Source organism: Vulpes lagopus, chromosome 10, assembly GCF_018345385.1.
Source record: "Vulpes lagopus strain Blue_001 chromosome 10, ASM1834538v1, whole genome shotgun sequence".
Classification (NCBI taxonomy): Eukaryota; Metazoa; Chordata; class Mammalia; order Carnivora; family Canidae; genus Vulpes; species Vulpes lagopus.
In genome coordinates, this window is record NC_054833.1 from 2525979 (window position 1) to 2543606 (window position 17628).

Sequence of the window (17628 nt, forward strand, 5' to 3'; positions counted from 1 at the left end):
TGATCTTGGGGGTCATGAGTTTGAGCCCCACATTGGGTGTAGAGTTACATTAAAAATAAATATGTAGGGATCCCTGGGTGGCACAGCGGTTTGGCGCCTGCCTTTGGCCCAGGGCGCGATCCTGGAGACCTCGGATCGAATCCCACATCGGGCTCCCGGTGCATGGAACCTGCTTCTCCCTCTGCCTATGTCTCTGCCATTCTCTCTCTCTCTCTCTCTCTGTGACTATAATAAATAAATAAATAAATAAATAAATAAATAAGTAAGTAAGTAAGTAAGTAAGTAAGTAAGTAAGTAAGTAAGTAAGTAAAGAGGGTCTTGGGTGGCTCCGTTTGTCTGACTCTTGATTTCAGCTCAGGTCATGATCTCAGGGTCCTGGGTTGGAGCCCTATGTGGGGCTCAGTGCTGGGCATGGAGCCTGCTTAAGATTCTCTCTATACCTCAGGATGCCTGGGTGGCTCAGCAGTTGGGTGCCTGCCTTCGGCTCAGATCGTGATCCTGGGATCCCGGATTGAGTCCCGTATTGGGCTCCCTGAGAGGAGCCTGCTTCTCCCTCTGCCTATGTCTCTGTCTCTCTTGAGTCCGTGTCTCTCATGAATGAATGAATAAATAAATAAATACATACATACATACATACATACAGAAATATTTTTTTTAAAAAAAGATTCTCTCTGCCTCTCCTTCTTGCCCCTACCCCTGCTCATGTGCACTCTCTCCCTCTCCCAAATATATAAATAAATCTTTTAAAAAAAATAAAAAGTAAATAAAACAAAGAGTGTTATATGTCAATTGTACCTTAATAAAAAATAAATTTAAAGAAATGATTTTCTCCTCTATTCTCACCCCACCCACTTTAAGAACCACCTTTTTCTTTCACATGACAAAACCTTAATCAATCATACAAAAACAAAGTTTACACAATGAAACACCATCCTTATAGTGGCTAAGCTAGTCTTTCTTAGCCAACACTCTCAGCCTAAACCACATAACTTATAAATGCAACAAAATACATCTTACTAACTCACATTTTCTTTACTCTTTCTGAACTCACACATGACCAAACAATTCTGGCAGCAAACGTGACATGTAGAGTTAATTTCGAATTTAAAACTATTTCCTAAAACAAACAAACAAACAAACAAACAAACACCTTATTTTCTATAACATACTTATTTTCTTTGGGGTTAGCCTAAGAGCTTACTGAATAATTACCCTGTGTTAACTTCGATTGCCTCAAGATGCAAACAAAGTAAAAATACTAAAGACACATTTTACAATATACTGGACAAGCAAGTTATTTAAAAACTTGACAATTCCTCCCACATAGAGTAAATAAATACACTTGTAAGTTTACATAGTTGTATAGCAAATTATCTGCCATCATTAGCTCTACTAGAATGTTATTTGAAAAAGTAGGATTTTATTTCTGACTTTCTTTGCTAGCCTCTTTGTATATGATAGGATTTTATCTGGAGGGTTCTCAATTATTTTATTCACCAACTTTAGCAGGTAACAATGGCTTATAAATAAGAAAGTACTTAAAGCATTATCTTTCCTTCTGGGCTAGAAAAATAATAGTGGGCACCTCGCATCCTTGGTTTTGAAAGTTTAAAACAAATATCATTTCTGACATGCCTGAAACTAAAAACTACTAAAATCATTAGTAATTGTAGAAACATTTGGACAAAGAAGTAGCCCAGATGTTATCTCAGCAGCACTCTCTCAGATTATAAGGAATTCCTAAAAGATGAATTATTTTAGTGAAACATAAAAATATTGAATACGGAGGCACATATAACTGTTATAATGGTAAAGTAAAATGTAACTATGTTAATAATACAAATTCTAAAATAATGAAATAGGAACCTAAGTAAAATTGCCCTTAGAGCAGAAAAAATGTATCAGCAACCTGAACACTCTAGTTATGTGGCCAGATGAATATACCATGTGAAATTTAGAAAGTAAGGAATTGAGACCCACTGCTAGGTAACACTGTATGTATATTCCATCTTCTAAAGCACATCAAGTCAAGGGAATTAAATAGAATATAAACTAAATGGGAAATGCAAATTTAAGAGGATACCCTCAAATTATGTAAGTTAACAATAGGAAAAAGCACCATAAGGAAAAAAGTGATAGGACCAAGACAGAAATAGTCATTCCACACATTCTGTGTGGGAAAAAGTCCTTCCATTTTTAATGGCTTATTTATTTTAAAATATTTTATAAATATTATAAATATATTATATTTAAATATAAATATATATTTATAAATATAAATATTATAAATATATATTATAAATATATTTAAATATAAATGAAAGTCCTCCATTTTTAATGGCTTATTTATTTTAAAATATTTTCTTGTTACCAATGACTTTCAAAAGTTAAATAATAAATTTCTCCTAATGAATTCAGGAATTTTTTCCACTGCAGCCACAGGGACAGAACCAGGTTTTATGGCTCAGTGAAACTTCCACAATTTGTCCTTGGGAGGGGTGTATGGGAATGCTCTTTAAGAAAAGTTTTAAGAAACAAATAAACCCAAAAGAATGAGCAAAAGAAAAAAAGAGAGAGACAAACCAAGAAATATACTGTTAACTCTAAAGAACAAACTCGTCGTCACCAGAGGGGAGGTTGGTGGAGGGATGGTTAACATAGGTGATGGGGATGAAGGAGGGCACCTGTGATGAGCTCCAGGTGATGGATGAAAGTGCTGAGTCACTATATTGTACCCCTAAAACTAATATTACACTGTCTGTTAACATACTGGAATATAGAATAGAATTAAATGAAATAAAATAAAGTGAGGTTTTATAAAATTACAAATCCAAAGTATGGTACTGGGCTTTGGAGGGGGACCTGAAGCTTCAGCTTTATTAGCTTCATTAACAATCTCTGTAAGCAATAAGTTTCTGAAAGAATGATCCCTGCCAGGGAGTTTTATTTGGTCTGGTTTGTAAAGGTGAGATCTTAAAAAAAAAAAATTTAGTAGCAAAGCCCTATGGTGATGGAGTCATGGTGTCACCAAAGGATGTGTCTTACCATACAAGTATCCAGATCTTCCAAACGCTCCATCTCCGTGAGCTCCTCCATCGTGATGACAGAGTGCTTAGCTGGCTTCTCCACCAGCTCAATCTCTATGGCCTCAGGCTCAGGAAGGGTCTTGCCTCGTCTGCTGAAATGGTCAGTCTAAGAGAGTCAAGACGGGTATAAGGAGAAAAGGCACCAGAGGCAAAGGAAGAGCAGGTTAGCAGAATTCTGGAAGATACCTTCCACAAGGTGGCACAGTGAAGGATTCCACCTGTGTGTGGTTAATGACAATTCTTAACACATTCCCACTACAATAACTCACCTCTTACTATCTTTGGAGGGTGGACTGTCTTAAGCAAGAAATTACAAAACCTCCTTTAGTAATTGACAAGAATACTTAGTCTAGAAGAAAACAAGGAGTGTTCTTTTTATTAATTTTATTTTATATTTCCTCTGAAATAATTTATTTCTCTCTCTAATGCTTTAAAAGTATCTAATTAGGAGACATAAGATGTTTCCAACATTCTCAGTTTTTAAAGGGCTGAAAGGAAGGAAATTGCTAACAAAATTGTAACTGCTGCTAGCTTTCATTGTTTTCAGATCATGAATACCATATTTAATAGGATTTATTAATTTCCAGTGTTATGCTCTAGGTAAACCTAAAAAAAATTAATGATAAGAGAATAAACTGGGCTGAAATTAATAAACTCTAGTGCTGAGCTGAATCATCACTAGGAACTTTGATTAACTCTTGTGAAACGATGAGAACCAGTTGACAATACTGTGGAACCTCTGGCTATACTTCTAAAGTTAAATTAGAGAACATATTAATGTAATTGGAATGTCTCTGAAAACAAAATTTCATTTTTTTTAGATACTATCCTTTCATATAACAGTTAAGCTAAGCTCTCTCCTTACAATCCAAATCTGCAGAATATTAAAATAAAGCTTACTATAAAAGTGCACCCACAGGGATCCCTGGGTGGCTCAGTGGTTTAGCGCCTGCCTTCAGCCCAGGGCGTGATCCTGGAGTCTCGGGATGGAGTCCCATATCGGGCTCCCTGCCTGGAGCCTGCTTCTCCCTCTGCCTGTGTCTCTGCCTCTCTCTGTGTGTCTCTCATGACTGAATAAATAAAATCATAAAATCTTAAAAAAAAATTTACCCACACAATTCTTTTTTAAATTGAAAACAAAAGTCAATATTTTCTGAGTACATTCTTTAAAGGACACATGTTAAAAAAAAAAAAAGCAGAAAATTCAACCCTTCAGTGTAGTGCTCATGTACAGTCACGTTGATACAATCATGTTGAGGGCATTTTGAGGTGGTCCTTGCAGCCTTGGGTTATGGAGAAACTGTTCTATAAAGCATGCTCCATGGATGTTGTGTCTGCTTATTTAAAAAAGGAAAAGTCTGACTTAGGAGTTCTAAACAATAACATAGCTCTTTATTGTGCCATAAGCTAGAAGCTAGTGATTCTTAGATTCTCTGTGGGGAGGAACCAGTTTTTTATATTTCCAGTTTGCCACAAACCAATAGAACTGGTGAAATACAATAAAAATGAAACTTTAGAGAAATAACTGTGTTTGTGTATTGTGGCCATCTCAAATTGCTCCAGAATTTTCTCTGTGTTTCTTCTTGCCTGTTGACCTAACCTTGTCAGGTGCCCATGGGTTCGTGGGGCCAGCTCCAACCCATGGGCAGCATTTTGATGGCACTGCTCTAGACGCCTGTCCTACCTTTTCAATTTTAGAGGACAGCCTATGTATTTTTCTAAAATGAGTTTTTCAGAATATTCATGTTGCCTGCCTCGTGGAAAAGAAGCAGTTACTGTTGTTCTCACCGTGGTGTTTTCTGGTGTCACCAACAATTCAATGTCATAAAACAGGCTATTTCCAGCCTGTAATTAACCTGAAATGGGGAATATGTCATAACTTGCTTGAGAGATTCCTATCACATCACATTGCTACAATGTTCATGACGCAAGATGTAAGGAGTAACAAAACTTTCATAGGTGCCTCAGAGGACTTCCTAAAGTTAAAAACACATGAAGTGTCTGATATATTTTTTATATGCACCAGTACTGGAAGTAAAGTCTTCTACTTTGATAAAACCAGTCTCTAGATGAAGAAAATTTATTTCTTCACCTCAGTTACATCCAAGAGGCCTGGCTGGGCACTCGGCAGCTATCAATCCCTAGGACATGTCCATTTTACCCTTGACTTTCTTTGGACTCCAAATATTTCATTCCCCTCACCCCATGTTTTCAAGAATAGTCCATTACCAAATTATCATATCAGAGAGCAACAAAACAAGCACACAAAAATTAATCGTAATTTCTTAATTTTAGATCTCAGCCTCAGCATTATTTCATACCAAAACCTTTGACCAGCAATATAAATCACACAACAAAACTTCTCAATACAATTACTTCTCCTTTCCCCTTCTATTCCCTGGAGAAGCTCTAACATGTTCTATATTTGGAAGCAATGTAGGAGGGAAAAGCAGGATCTTGGCCCATAAAGTTGCAAAAGAGTAAAATGCAGGAAAGAAGCCACATCCCCATGTTGGAGCCTGCCCTGCTTCACAGCAGCCCACAACAGGAAGTCCCACTCAAGATGTCCACCACACTCACCAGTTTATGATGGCAGTGTGAAAGTGCATCCAGAATTTCATCCACAATTCGATCAGACAGGAAGGAGGCCACTGTCAACTTCACTTCACTAGGTGAAAAACAAAAGTACACAGTGACATTTTAATTTGTATGGAAAAACATCACCCACCCTTGATGCTATGCTGTTGATAAGGTCAACTGCGATTCTGTTTCTGTCTTTGAAAATGGAATAGAAGAATGTGTGAACAGGGCTAAGGATTTCCAAAGATAAGCTTTAAGTGCTGCCATAAACACACAGGTAATAGATTTTCTTTACCAATTTCAACCTGCCTCTGCAATCTCAAAACTCAAGATTTAGTGGAAGAAATGAAAAACACCTGGGTAAAGACAAACTTAATGGGAACCACATGTACCATGTTGTGAAGAACAATTCTTCCATTGACAAAAAGGAAAACAAACCCAGGCTGGAGTAAATTAAGAGAGTCTGATTGTTAGACTTTGGTTATTACTTAAATATGCATTTCCCCCCATCTGAAAAAAAAAAAAAAAACCTCTACCGACCAAAGGGTACCATACTCAACTGCTTCTGCTTGTACTCCTTATCTTCCTTCAAATTGCTACAGATTCACTGTTCTCCTGCCTTTTAACAGAGGTTAGGGAAACATTCAGTTTCTGTGCCTCTCACCTGACCTGAAGAAGGGGTCTCGACGCCAGGAAGGAACCCGCTAGCTAGTTTTGGGGTTTTCACTAATAAAGAAATCAGCCATGAAGGTCTCACTCAGAGAGCTGTTTTTTTAGTCTGCATTGTAGTTATTGGCTATTCTCAAGAATTCAAACTCCACTGAAGTCTGTTCAGTCTGAATAATCCTACCTAAATGCACATATGCACAAATAGACGCAAACGCACAACACTTAAAAGTGAATGTGCTAGAGAGATACCCACACTCCAACATAGCCTTTTAAAGGTTCAATCTGCTTTTGAAGTCAAGAATTTTAAATATTTTAAAGTAGGGGAAGGGAGTTATCAAAATAAAATTATTTAATCCTAAAGCTAAGGTTGAAAGTCTATTTGTGTAACAGGGGGAAAAATCTTTTTAACCTAAAGGCAGTAAATTTGCATTGAGATTTTTCCACCAAGGCAGATTTCAGATGGCAAATCAGAAAAATGGAAGCACTAAGTCTTTGATGTCTACATTAAAAATTTTCCTAGGCTAAAGATAAAAGGATGTTTATTTAATTCCTGCCTCCAAAACAAGGTTTCAGTAGCTATTGGATTTATCTAACAATTTACTTTTTTATTCCCCAGAGGTCCACTGATAAGATTCACCTGGGTCTCATTAAAAATACAGATTAGTAGGTCCCACTCTAAACCTGGGGTGAGGGTGGGGGGATGAGGGGGAAAATTAGAAATCTCATTTGACAAGTACTTCCTCTCATTTTTTTAAGGCATGTTTGGGAATTTTACTTCCTCATAAAACTATAGAATCTGTCATTTTATTTCTCCTTCTCTTCCCCACCCCCTCTGAGTTGGGGAAGGGTAGTTTATCTGTTTCAAACTGTAGCACCAAAAAGATCCTTTAAAATCACACACACACACACACACACACACACACAAGTTTCAGGACTGTTCTATCATTTTGTTACTGGATATTATGCTTCTTTATTGAACTTCCAAACTGTAAACTTTTTAGAGGAAATAATTCCACTCAGCCTGTGTGGGCACAGCTGCATCTGACCGTATGCACAGGTGTAGCCATGCATATTTTCACTCATTCCATCAGTGCTCTGTATAATGCATTATAAAAAGCCACGCAAGGAGTTAATGAACACAGAAGTGATTCACTGATGACAAGGGTTCTAGCCTGCTGCTCACTTCTCAGAATGTGCCCATCTTCAGAAGAAGTGAGCATATCTGCCAAAATCTGGTACTCTAGTAAAGGCATTAGAATCTGATCCACTGGTAGTTCAATCCAATAGGATAGAAGAATGGTGGCCAATACATTTTTTTCCCCTCAATACCTAAGGGGCTTCAATAAAAATCCTAAAACTACAGGTTACAGAAATATGTAAGTATAATCTAGTCAGGGCTAGAGTGAATAAAATCACTGATCTATGGGGTCCTATAAATCTTCTAAATGTCCTTTCATTGCTTAAAGTCTGTCAAATTGTCTTATCATTCAGCTGAGCTGGCCCTAGAATCTCTTATTTGTAGAAATCTACACACACACACACACAGGACAGCTGTACCTGAGACCAGACACTGTCCCATCCCTGCAGAATTCCTCAACCCTCAAAGTTCCATGACCTAGCTTCCATATCTACACTGTACTATGATTTTTGGCTTATTTTAACTCTCATTTTTCTCATAGGCTCTCATTCAGCTACACATCATTCAGTATGCTCCCGATTCTTCAGATAAGAGCTAGGGTTTGGTTTGGTCTTGTTTGCTTATCTAAGTATTTTATTGAGTTAAGAGGGGAAACTTAAAATATTTCTGAATATAGTTTCTAGTCTGCAGACTCCCCAGTTGAGAAGAACTGAAATTCGTGAAGTATCATTCAGACTGGTAAGCACTCCAGAGTTTCTATATGGGAATCCAAGGCAGTTTGTTTGATGATCACATCCTTCTCAATATTTGTATCTTGGCGTATTTTTCAAACTTTGCCAAGCACAAATCTATGTTGATGCTCCAGAGCAGCATTAGTACGTACACTGTTATCACAGACCTACCAAAAGAACACAGGAGGAAAATATGGTGAGGCCACAGTGGGCCTCTTTGCCTATTTATAGACTGTACATTTGCTCAGAACAGCACAGTGGCAGAAAGCAAACTTCAGGGTAGTAACTTTTAAAGGTGGAAGATAAGCTTCAGGAGGAGAAAAAAGTGATTATAAACATATACATGCCCTCTCCCGCCGGTTAAAAATAAAACAGTTAAGATCAGGCAACTAACTGTATGCTCTTCAGGAACACAGGCGTATTTGTGGTCACCTTATTTTGGAAATGTATAAACCTATGTGTTTATGCACAGCTCTATTTAGATACAGTCACTGCATATTAGACATGTCCACCACGTTCTATACGGAGAGAGCCAACAATAACACTCTTCACAGCTGCCTGCCCTGCATTCACAGAAACTATGGAACCTTGGTTTCTCGACATCATAAACCCACCTAATTTTGTTAAGGATATCGACTCCAGATTGCTCCAGCAGGACGTTTTTAACAAAGGTTCGTGGAATGGAAATCTTTTCAATGCTGGCATGAATCAAATCTTGTCGAATGTGTGCTTTTTTCATCACATTTGGACAAAGATTCTCGGCGGCATCGACCATGGACTCTAGCAACACCTGTAATGAGCACAAGTGGAGGGGAGAGGTGACAAGGTAGTAGGGGTGTGTGTGGGAGGGAGGCAAAAAGCTGAGAGCTGGTTAGGTGTGACACTGAGCCCTCAGAGCCCAGGGACACAGCAAGGTCCTGGAGCATGACCAAGGAATCTGAGTCACTCCAGGGCAACCTGTGCCTGCTGGATGATCACGGATGTCAGGTTATCACTTTATTTTTTCTTTTTTTAAGATTTTACTTATTTATTCATAAAAGACACAGAGAGAGATGCAGAGACATGGGCAGAAGGAGAAGCAGGCTCCCTGCGGGAAGCCCGATGCAGAACTCAATCCCAGGACCCCGGGATCATGACCTGACCCAAAGGCAGATGCTTAACTACTGAGTCACCCTGGCACTCCAGGTTGTCACTTTCGATCACCCGGCAGATCCACCCAAGATTTGGGCTGGCACCTGAAATGTCACGGTGTGCCAGCTGCACTTAACAACAAGGTGCTCATGAGAAGATTAAAGAAGACACATATCAAGCCTTTGTATGCCAACTGACCACACCAGACTGTTCCCCCTGCTGCTAGAAAGTAAAGTTACAGAAACCCCTAGAAAATATATCAAACTTGAACTCGTTTGATTTTGCAAATCACAGAAATTCCAAACTGAACCCTTCAATAGCTCTATCAAAACATCAGTAGTTAAAAAAAAAAAACCCACAGATCTATGCTTTTAAAAGAAAAGCTTCAGTGCTAATGAAATTGAAATTGTTACAACATGGAACAGCATGAATGGCAAACAAAAACATTTACTGGGCACTTGACAAACAACAATCAAAACTCTAGAGTTTGCAAAATGTTTCTGCACATTTTATCCTTCTGATGTCTGTGAAGAGGTGGGGTGCTTTTCATGTGATCACCATTTTGAAGTTGAAAAATGTGAGTGAGGGGAAGGGAAAGAATTTGCCAGAGATGGAGGACATGGCTGGGAAGTATGAGAAAGGGCATAACCATCAGTGTGAGACCTCAATCCGAATCCTAGCTGAGTGACACCGGACTGTACGGATTTCCCAATTTTACTTTCCTCGTGTATCAAATGGCAAATATAAAGTTCTTGCCTCCTCAGATTATTGAAGATAAAATACATTATACACATGTGAAGTGTTCAAGATAATGCTCAGCACACAATAAAAATTCAGTCTGTCACAGATATTATGAGTCTGTTTCCAAAGACACTATTCTCACTACTCTTCTGCTTCTGGAAGCCAGCTGTGTCCCATTACTGTTCCGGTGTGAACGAGGACTACGGAGGCAGGATTATGGCCCGACTGGCACAGTGCTCTGTCTGCTTGTATGTACAAGCCCGTCCACTAGTAAAGCCTATCATTCTACTGCAGGATGAGCAGCAGAGCAGCAGGATGTTTATAATGATCTTGTAGAAAACCAGAGAGGACAGGGAGGAGGCAGCCACCTGAAAAGTATTCAAAAGCAACTCACATTCTGACAGCCCTTTGTCCCTATTATAACTCTAATTACTGATATCACACATTATTCCTAGAAAGCTGCAAGCAATGCAAATAAGTCCAGTTTAAGACCAATTATTTTCCTCTTTAGCATTAGAATAAACACACGCTGGCCCAGACTATGTAGCATCCAGTGCTCCTGATAAGATAAACCTCAGGTAACAACATGCTATTTAGATTGTGTTAAATTCATCAATAGGTTTGTGACTTTCGGGAAGGTTCCCCTGCATGACAGAACAAGTTTGACCAGAATGAATCTCACACCTCGAGAGGAGACCTGGCTTCTAGACTAGCCCCTGACATGAAATGTCTGTGGAATATTATCACAGAATAACTTTGCAGATCTCTGCACTCTTGCTACAACATTATTTCTCAGGCCTCTTGCTGCTCTATAAATTGATAACTGCATGACTTCAAGCCTGGAAGTACAATGGAATTTTAGCCTGCCCTCAGCATTTGATTCAGTAGCTGCTTTGCGGCGAGTCCCCTGCCACTCCCTCTAGTCCAACCACTGACCAACATGAAAACACAGCACTTTATATTCCCCCAGAGAAGATCATCCATGGTATCCTTTGATCCACATAACAACTTTCTAAGTGAAGGCTGATTTTCACAAACCCATTTTATAGCTAAGGAAATCGGGTCTTGGAGAAGATAAGTGACTTGCTTGAGCTCACTTAGCTGGTTAATGGAACAGGTTAGATGGGGACTCAGATCTTCTGTTTCCTACTCTGCCCACCCTACTTCAATGCCCCTGTCCATTGCCCAGAGGAGCCTTTTCCTCTTCCTTTTGGTAACCTACAATTTTCATCCCATTCCCTTGGGTCAGTGGTACCTGAGGCTACCATGGTAGACTTTCTGGTAATGGGGTTGGTAGAAAGGGGAGAAAAAATGTCAGGTAGGTCTGCAATGGAGCCTCTGACTACTTTGTATCCAGCCCCCAGCGCAGGTCCTACCTAGCACAGCATCTCCTTCCAAATATCATGGCCTACCATACCAAACCATACTCTAAAATCCGTCCTTCCCACGGCTTCAAAATACTACCTACATTCCAACCATTCTCAATCAAATGTTTATCTATAACCACCTACATAATCCATACAATACATACACGATGCAGTCTGTTAACCATTTTCACCTGCATTTTCTACCATGGAAAGGTCAATTACAACACATTTCATCCTACCCTTACCCTCACCTAAACAATAACTACAATGGCAAAATCAACCATGCTGACAAAGTTTTTATTGTGATGGTACCAAACGAGACCAGAAATTTGAGTCTCCTTAGACTCAACCCACCTTAACTGTATCGACCACATCTACCTCTAAAACATGTTAAATTTACTCCTACATGCTTCCTCAAAAGCAGAAAGATGTCAGAATATTATTCATTAGCACAGAATAGAAATATCTGATGACTGCTCAATTTTCTGGCCTCATTTCTTTTCCTATGTCTATATTCCCTGTGTAACTATTCCCATTAAATTAATTGGCAGCTCCCCACATGATGGCCTGGGCTCTGCTCCCATGCTTTGCACACATCATTCTCTTGGCCTAGAACCCCTCTTTTCCCCCTCTATAGCCAGAATCCTTCCACACTCAGCTCTGCTCAAGTATAACCTCTTTGAGAAGATCTTCTTGCTCGTCTCCCCTTATACCCTTTACACCTTTACATGACATCCTTTGGGTAATCACCTAGCATCTGGTGGGGGGACCTCAGAAATTAAATGTGTCATAAATAGTCAAGAATGTAGCATCTTTTAACCATTTGGGGATGAAAGAATCCCTTTGAATCTGATGAACACTCATCCAGAAAAATTAGTATAAAATTTAGTGTGTAATTTTAGAAGTTCATGAAGAGCTAGAGGCACCAGACTCCAGATACACAACTTGGACCTGATGGCAATTGGGAAATTCTACCCCTTATTGCCAGGGCCTACCGCACTTCTTGGAACAATCTCTAGAAAACGTATAAAAAGTATTACAAGCCCAGGGACTCAATGAATATGGGTACTAAACAACCCATCTTTTCTCTCCTAATCTCTCTCTCTGTTGCATTGGTTTATCTACTACCGTCCTAATTATGATAAGTCTTAATATATGCTAGGGCAAAACTATCAACTATTTTGTTCTTCTTCATAAGTGTCTGGGCTATTTCTGAGCTATTTTTGAGAATTAGCTTTGTCAAGTTTTGTTAAAAATCTGTTGGAATTTTTATTGAATTACATCCCATAATAGAGGAGTTTGGGAAAAACTGCCATCCAGTGATACTGTCTCTTCTACCCATAAACATGACACACATTTTACTTTGTTTTAGACTTTCTTTAAAGACCTTCAACCAAGTTTTGCAATTTTTCATCACTGAAGTATTATACATCTTTAATATATTCTTAGGTACCTTGTATTTTTCTGTTGCTATTTTTTTTTTTCAAAAGATTTTATTTATTTGAAAGAAGAGAGAACAAGCATGAGCCACAGGGAGAGGCCTACGGGGAGGGAGAAGCAGACTCCCTGCAGAGCAGGGAGCCCAATGCGGGGCTTAAGCCTAGGACCAACTGAGCCACCCAAATGCCCCAATAATTAACTATTTCTAATGATTTTTTAAAATTAATTGTTGCTGATATATAGAAATGCAATAGATTTTTACATATTAGTCTATCTCCAACAACTTTACAGTACTAATCCTAATAACATAGCTGCAGACTCTTTTGGGGTTTCTATGTAGACCACGATAAAATACGAAAATCAGAATAATTTTTCTTTCTTTTTAATCCTTAGAATTTTCATTTCTTTTGTTTGTCATATTGCACTGGCTAAGAACTTTAATATAATGAATAGAAATGGTGATAACAGAATCTTTGCCTTATTCTTGATTTTAAAGAAAATGTTTTTATTTTTTCCCCCAATAGAAAAATTCCAGACCTACAGAGTAGTTCAAAGAATGGGTTAATCTGTATCCTTCTCCTAAAACTTAGAAATTGCTAGTAATTAGCAATATTTGCTTTTCTCTCCCCCCTGGGTCATTTGAAAACAAGTTGTAGGCATCAAGACTTCCCTCCTAATTTTCAATTATTAGATTTAGCTTATTATTTTCCACCCTTTCCTTACTTCTGATACTGGCATTTAAAAAGACCATGTATTTCACTCTAAGCTAGTTTAGCTGAATCTCAGAGGCTCTAATATTACTATTAAAATTACCATTTAATTCTGAGTATCTTATTTAAAGCATATTTTCCCCTTTGACCACTGAGTTGTAAGTAATTTTAGGGGCATCTGGGTGGCTTGGTTGGTGGGCATCCGAATCTTGATTTCAGCTCAGGTCATGATCTCAGGGTTGTGGGATTTAGCCTCATGTCACCTCTGAGTGTGGAGCCTGCTTACGGTTCTATCCCTCTCCCTCTGCCCTTACCCCATCCTGCGTGCTCTCTCTCTCTCGAATGAATGAATGAATGAATGAATGAAATTTCTCAAATTTGTAAACAATTGGATTTTTGCCTAAATTTTCTTTTAATTTTTAATTTGTTTGAAATAGGACCAGAGAACACAGTTTTTGAAAACTGTTGTGATGTTACAACCTCATTGGCATTTTTCATAAATATTCCAAGTATCCTTAAAAAAATTAATATTATTCTAGTCCACTTGATCAGAATTGAGAATTCTGTTGTTCCAGTATCCTCCTCCTTTTAGAACTTAACCTAAAATGTTTATTTCTTTAATATATTATTATTCTCTATCCTTTTAAAAGTATAAACAAATTGTATCATATTAGTTTCAGGTGTACAATACAATGATTCAACAATTCTATACACTTCTCAGTGCTCATCGAGGTAAGTGTACTCTTAACCCCCTTTACCTGTTTCTCCCCTTCCCCCATCCACCTCTCCTCTGATGACTACTAGTTTGTTCTCTGTATTTAAGAGTCTGTTTTTGTCTTTTATTGTTTGTTAATTTGTTTCTTAAATTCTAGATATGAGTGAAGTCAGATGGTATTTGTCTTTTTCTGATTGACTTATTTCACTTAGCATTATACCCTCCAGGTCTATCCCTGTTGTTGCAAATGGCAAGATCTTATTCTTTTTTATGGCTAATATTCCATTGTATGTGTATGCATGTGTGTGTGTGTATATATATATATATATATATATATACACATATTTAACTATATTTAACTATATATATAACTATATATTTAACTACGTATTTAACTATATATATATATATATATTTTTTTTTTTTTTTTAACTTTTGAGGAATCTCCATACTGTTTTCCATAGTGGCTGCAGGAGTTTGCATTCCCACCAATAGTGTATAAGGGTTCCTTTTTTTCCACATCCTCACCGATACTTACTCCTTGTCTTTTTGACTTTAGCCACTGTGTCAGATATAAAGTGATGTCTCATTGTGGTTTTGATCTGCATTTACCTGATAATTAGTGATGTTGGGCATCTTTTCATGTGTCTGTTGGCCATCTATCTTCTTGGAAAAAATATCTATTCAGGTCCTCTGCTCATTTTAGTTGGATTATTTGTTTTTGGCATTGGCTTGTAGAAGTTCTTTACATATTTTGATATTAACTCCTTATCAGATATATTAGTTAGAAATATCTTTTCCTGTTCAGTAAGTTGCCTTTTTGTTTTTTTGGTGGTTTCCTTTGCTGTGCGAAAGCTTCTCATTTTGGTGTAATCCCAAAAGTTTAACTTTGCTTTTGTTTACCTTGCCTGAGGAGACATACCTAGAAAAATGTTTCTAGGTATGTGACCAAAGAAACTACTTCCAACACTTTCTTGTAGGAGTTTCATGGTTTCAGGTCTCACATATAGGTCTTTAACCCATTTTGAGTTGATTTTTGTGTGTGGTATAAGAAAATGATCCAGTCTTATTCTTCTGCCTGCAGTTCTCCAGTTTTCTCAGCACTATTTGTTGAAGAGACTGTCTTTTCCCTATTGTATATTCTTGCTTCCTTTATCATAGATTAATTGACCATAAAAATGTGGGTTTATTTCTGGACTCTCTATCTTTGTTCCATTGATCTATGTTTCTATTTTTGTCCACTACTATACTGTTTTGATCGCTACAGATTTGTAGTTTATCTTGTATAAACTACAAATATAAGCTGGAGGATTGCTTTGGCTAGCAGCAATGTTTTGTGGTTCCATGAAAATTTTAGGATTATTTGTTCTAGTTCTGTGAAAAATGTTGGTATTTTTGTGCGGACTGCATTAAATCTGTAAATTGTTTTGGGTAGTATGGACATTTTAACAATGTGGGTTCTTCCAACCCATGGGCATGGGATATCTTTCTATTTGTTCATGTCATTACTCTATCATTACTTTTTAAATGTATTTGACCAATTAGGGTAGTCATTTTCAAAGATTTCTACCATAACGGTCAATTTGTCCATTTCTCTTTATTAATGTGTCCACTTACCATGAAGCCATAGGATTAGATGCATACACATTTGAAATTATGTATTTCTAGTAAATTGGGTCATTCAATGATCTGTTTTATTTTCAGTGATGCCTCTTCTATTGTATCACTAGATCTGGATGGGAGCATTCCTCTGGTGTGGAACTAAACCCTTGTATTCCAGGGTGGCTAGGTTCATTGTCACCTGCCTATGCCAGTTGCTGTGAAAAATCAAAAATAATCTCCAAGACGTCCTAATGCCCTTCTAGGTGTGCAGTATAGCCCCTAGTTTTGTGCCTCTGTTTCAGTGGTTACATAAGAAATTTTAACATGGATACTCTACTCCCTGTCTAAAGCAGCACTGTCCAACAGAACTTCCTCAAATGATCAGTGCTGCAAGAAAGGAGCCACTAGTCATACACAACTAGTGAGCACTTCAGACATGGCTACTGCAACAGAGAAACTGAATTGTAAATTTTCAAAATTTAAATTTAATGTTAATTAATTTAAATGTAAATTACCACACTGGACACTGCAGGCCTAATGTGGATGTCTTAAATCTTTTCTGGAATATGACTGGGATATTAAACTGTTCTTCCTCATTCCTTATTGATTTAAATATCTGCTTCTAGTATTTTATTTCTTCTTAATTTTATAGCACAAACTAAGCATTAAAACTGTTGTTTATAGTCAATGTTTCTCTTTGCCCACATTTGGCATTTTTCCTGCTTATTATTCTTTATTCTCTGACTTTCTTTCTTTGATAATTTTTCCTTTGTCCTAAAATATATCTTTTCTTTTAAAGATTTATTTTAGAGAAAGAAAGAGAGAGGGAAAGGGGGCAGAGGGAGAGAATCTTCAAGCAGACACCTGCTGAGAGTGGAGCTGGACGCAGGGCTCAGACTTACAACCCTGAGATCATGACCGGAGTTGAAATCAGGAGTGGGACACTCAACCCACTGAGCTACCCAGGTGACCCAAAAGTATGTCTGGCTATTTATTCAGTGTAATCAAGTTACAGTAAACTATCTCAGTTTTTCTTACATGAAAATGCTTTCATTTCATCCTCATTCTTAAAAAATAGGTTTTATTTTATCTATTGTTCTTGGTTCACACTCTACATTCTCTCAGAAGCACAAAGATATGCTTTTCATTGTCTCTGGCTTCCACTGGCTGCTGATTTGAGACTGTCTGGTCATTCTTAATACTGATCTTTTTTAATAATATGGCTTTTTGCTCCCTCTGGCTTCTTGCAATATTTTCTCTTTGTTCTCAGTGTTTTTCACTTTTTGTTAGGTGATTCTAGACATGGATTTGCTTTTATCTGACATGGGTTTCACTGGATTTCCTGAATTGAAAGATTCTGGTTTCTCATCAATGTCTGAAATTCTCAGCCACCATTTCTTCAACTGTTGGCCTTTTGCTGTTCTCTCTTTCCTTCTGGAAATCGAAATTAGGCTTATGGTAAACTTTCTAACTTAAACATGTTTCTTAACTTTTCTTACACAGTCTCCATTTTGTTAGTCTATGTTATGCTACCTTCAGACCATCTGAATTGAGCAGGCTCTGCATTTGAAATGTGATTATCAGATTTTACTTAGCATGTGTCTCCCCAATGTTACTTATGAGAATCTATATTTCCTAACTGTAAAAATAACTAATACTCAGAAAACCTATATAATATTTGTAAAGTAAATTGGATGAACATCCTTCCCATGGCAGCT

At 37.7% G+C, this 17628-nt stretch overlaps 1 protein-coding gene across 5 annotated transcripts in view; it reads right to left on the reverse strand.

Annotated features, from left to right (window-relative positions):
• The window catches only part of CARMIL1 (capping protein regulator and myosin 1 linker 1), a 318108-nt gene that overhangs the window by 61732 nt on the left and 238748 nt on the right, over nt 1-17628 (reverse strand). For all 5 annotated transcript variants that reach the window (XM_041771073.1, XM_041771071.1, XM_041771070.1 and 2 more), the window contains exons 27-29: nt 8819-8994; nt 5667-5754; nt 3046-3192 (exon numbers count right to left, since the gene is read on the reverse strand). In XM_041771073.1, the coding sequence (XP_041627007.1) occupies nt 3046-3192; nt 5667-5754; nt 8819-8994 (411 nt within the window). The remainder of the gene's footprint in view (nt 1-3045; nt 3193-5666; nt 5755-8818; nt 8995-17628) is intronic.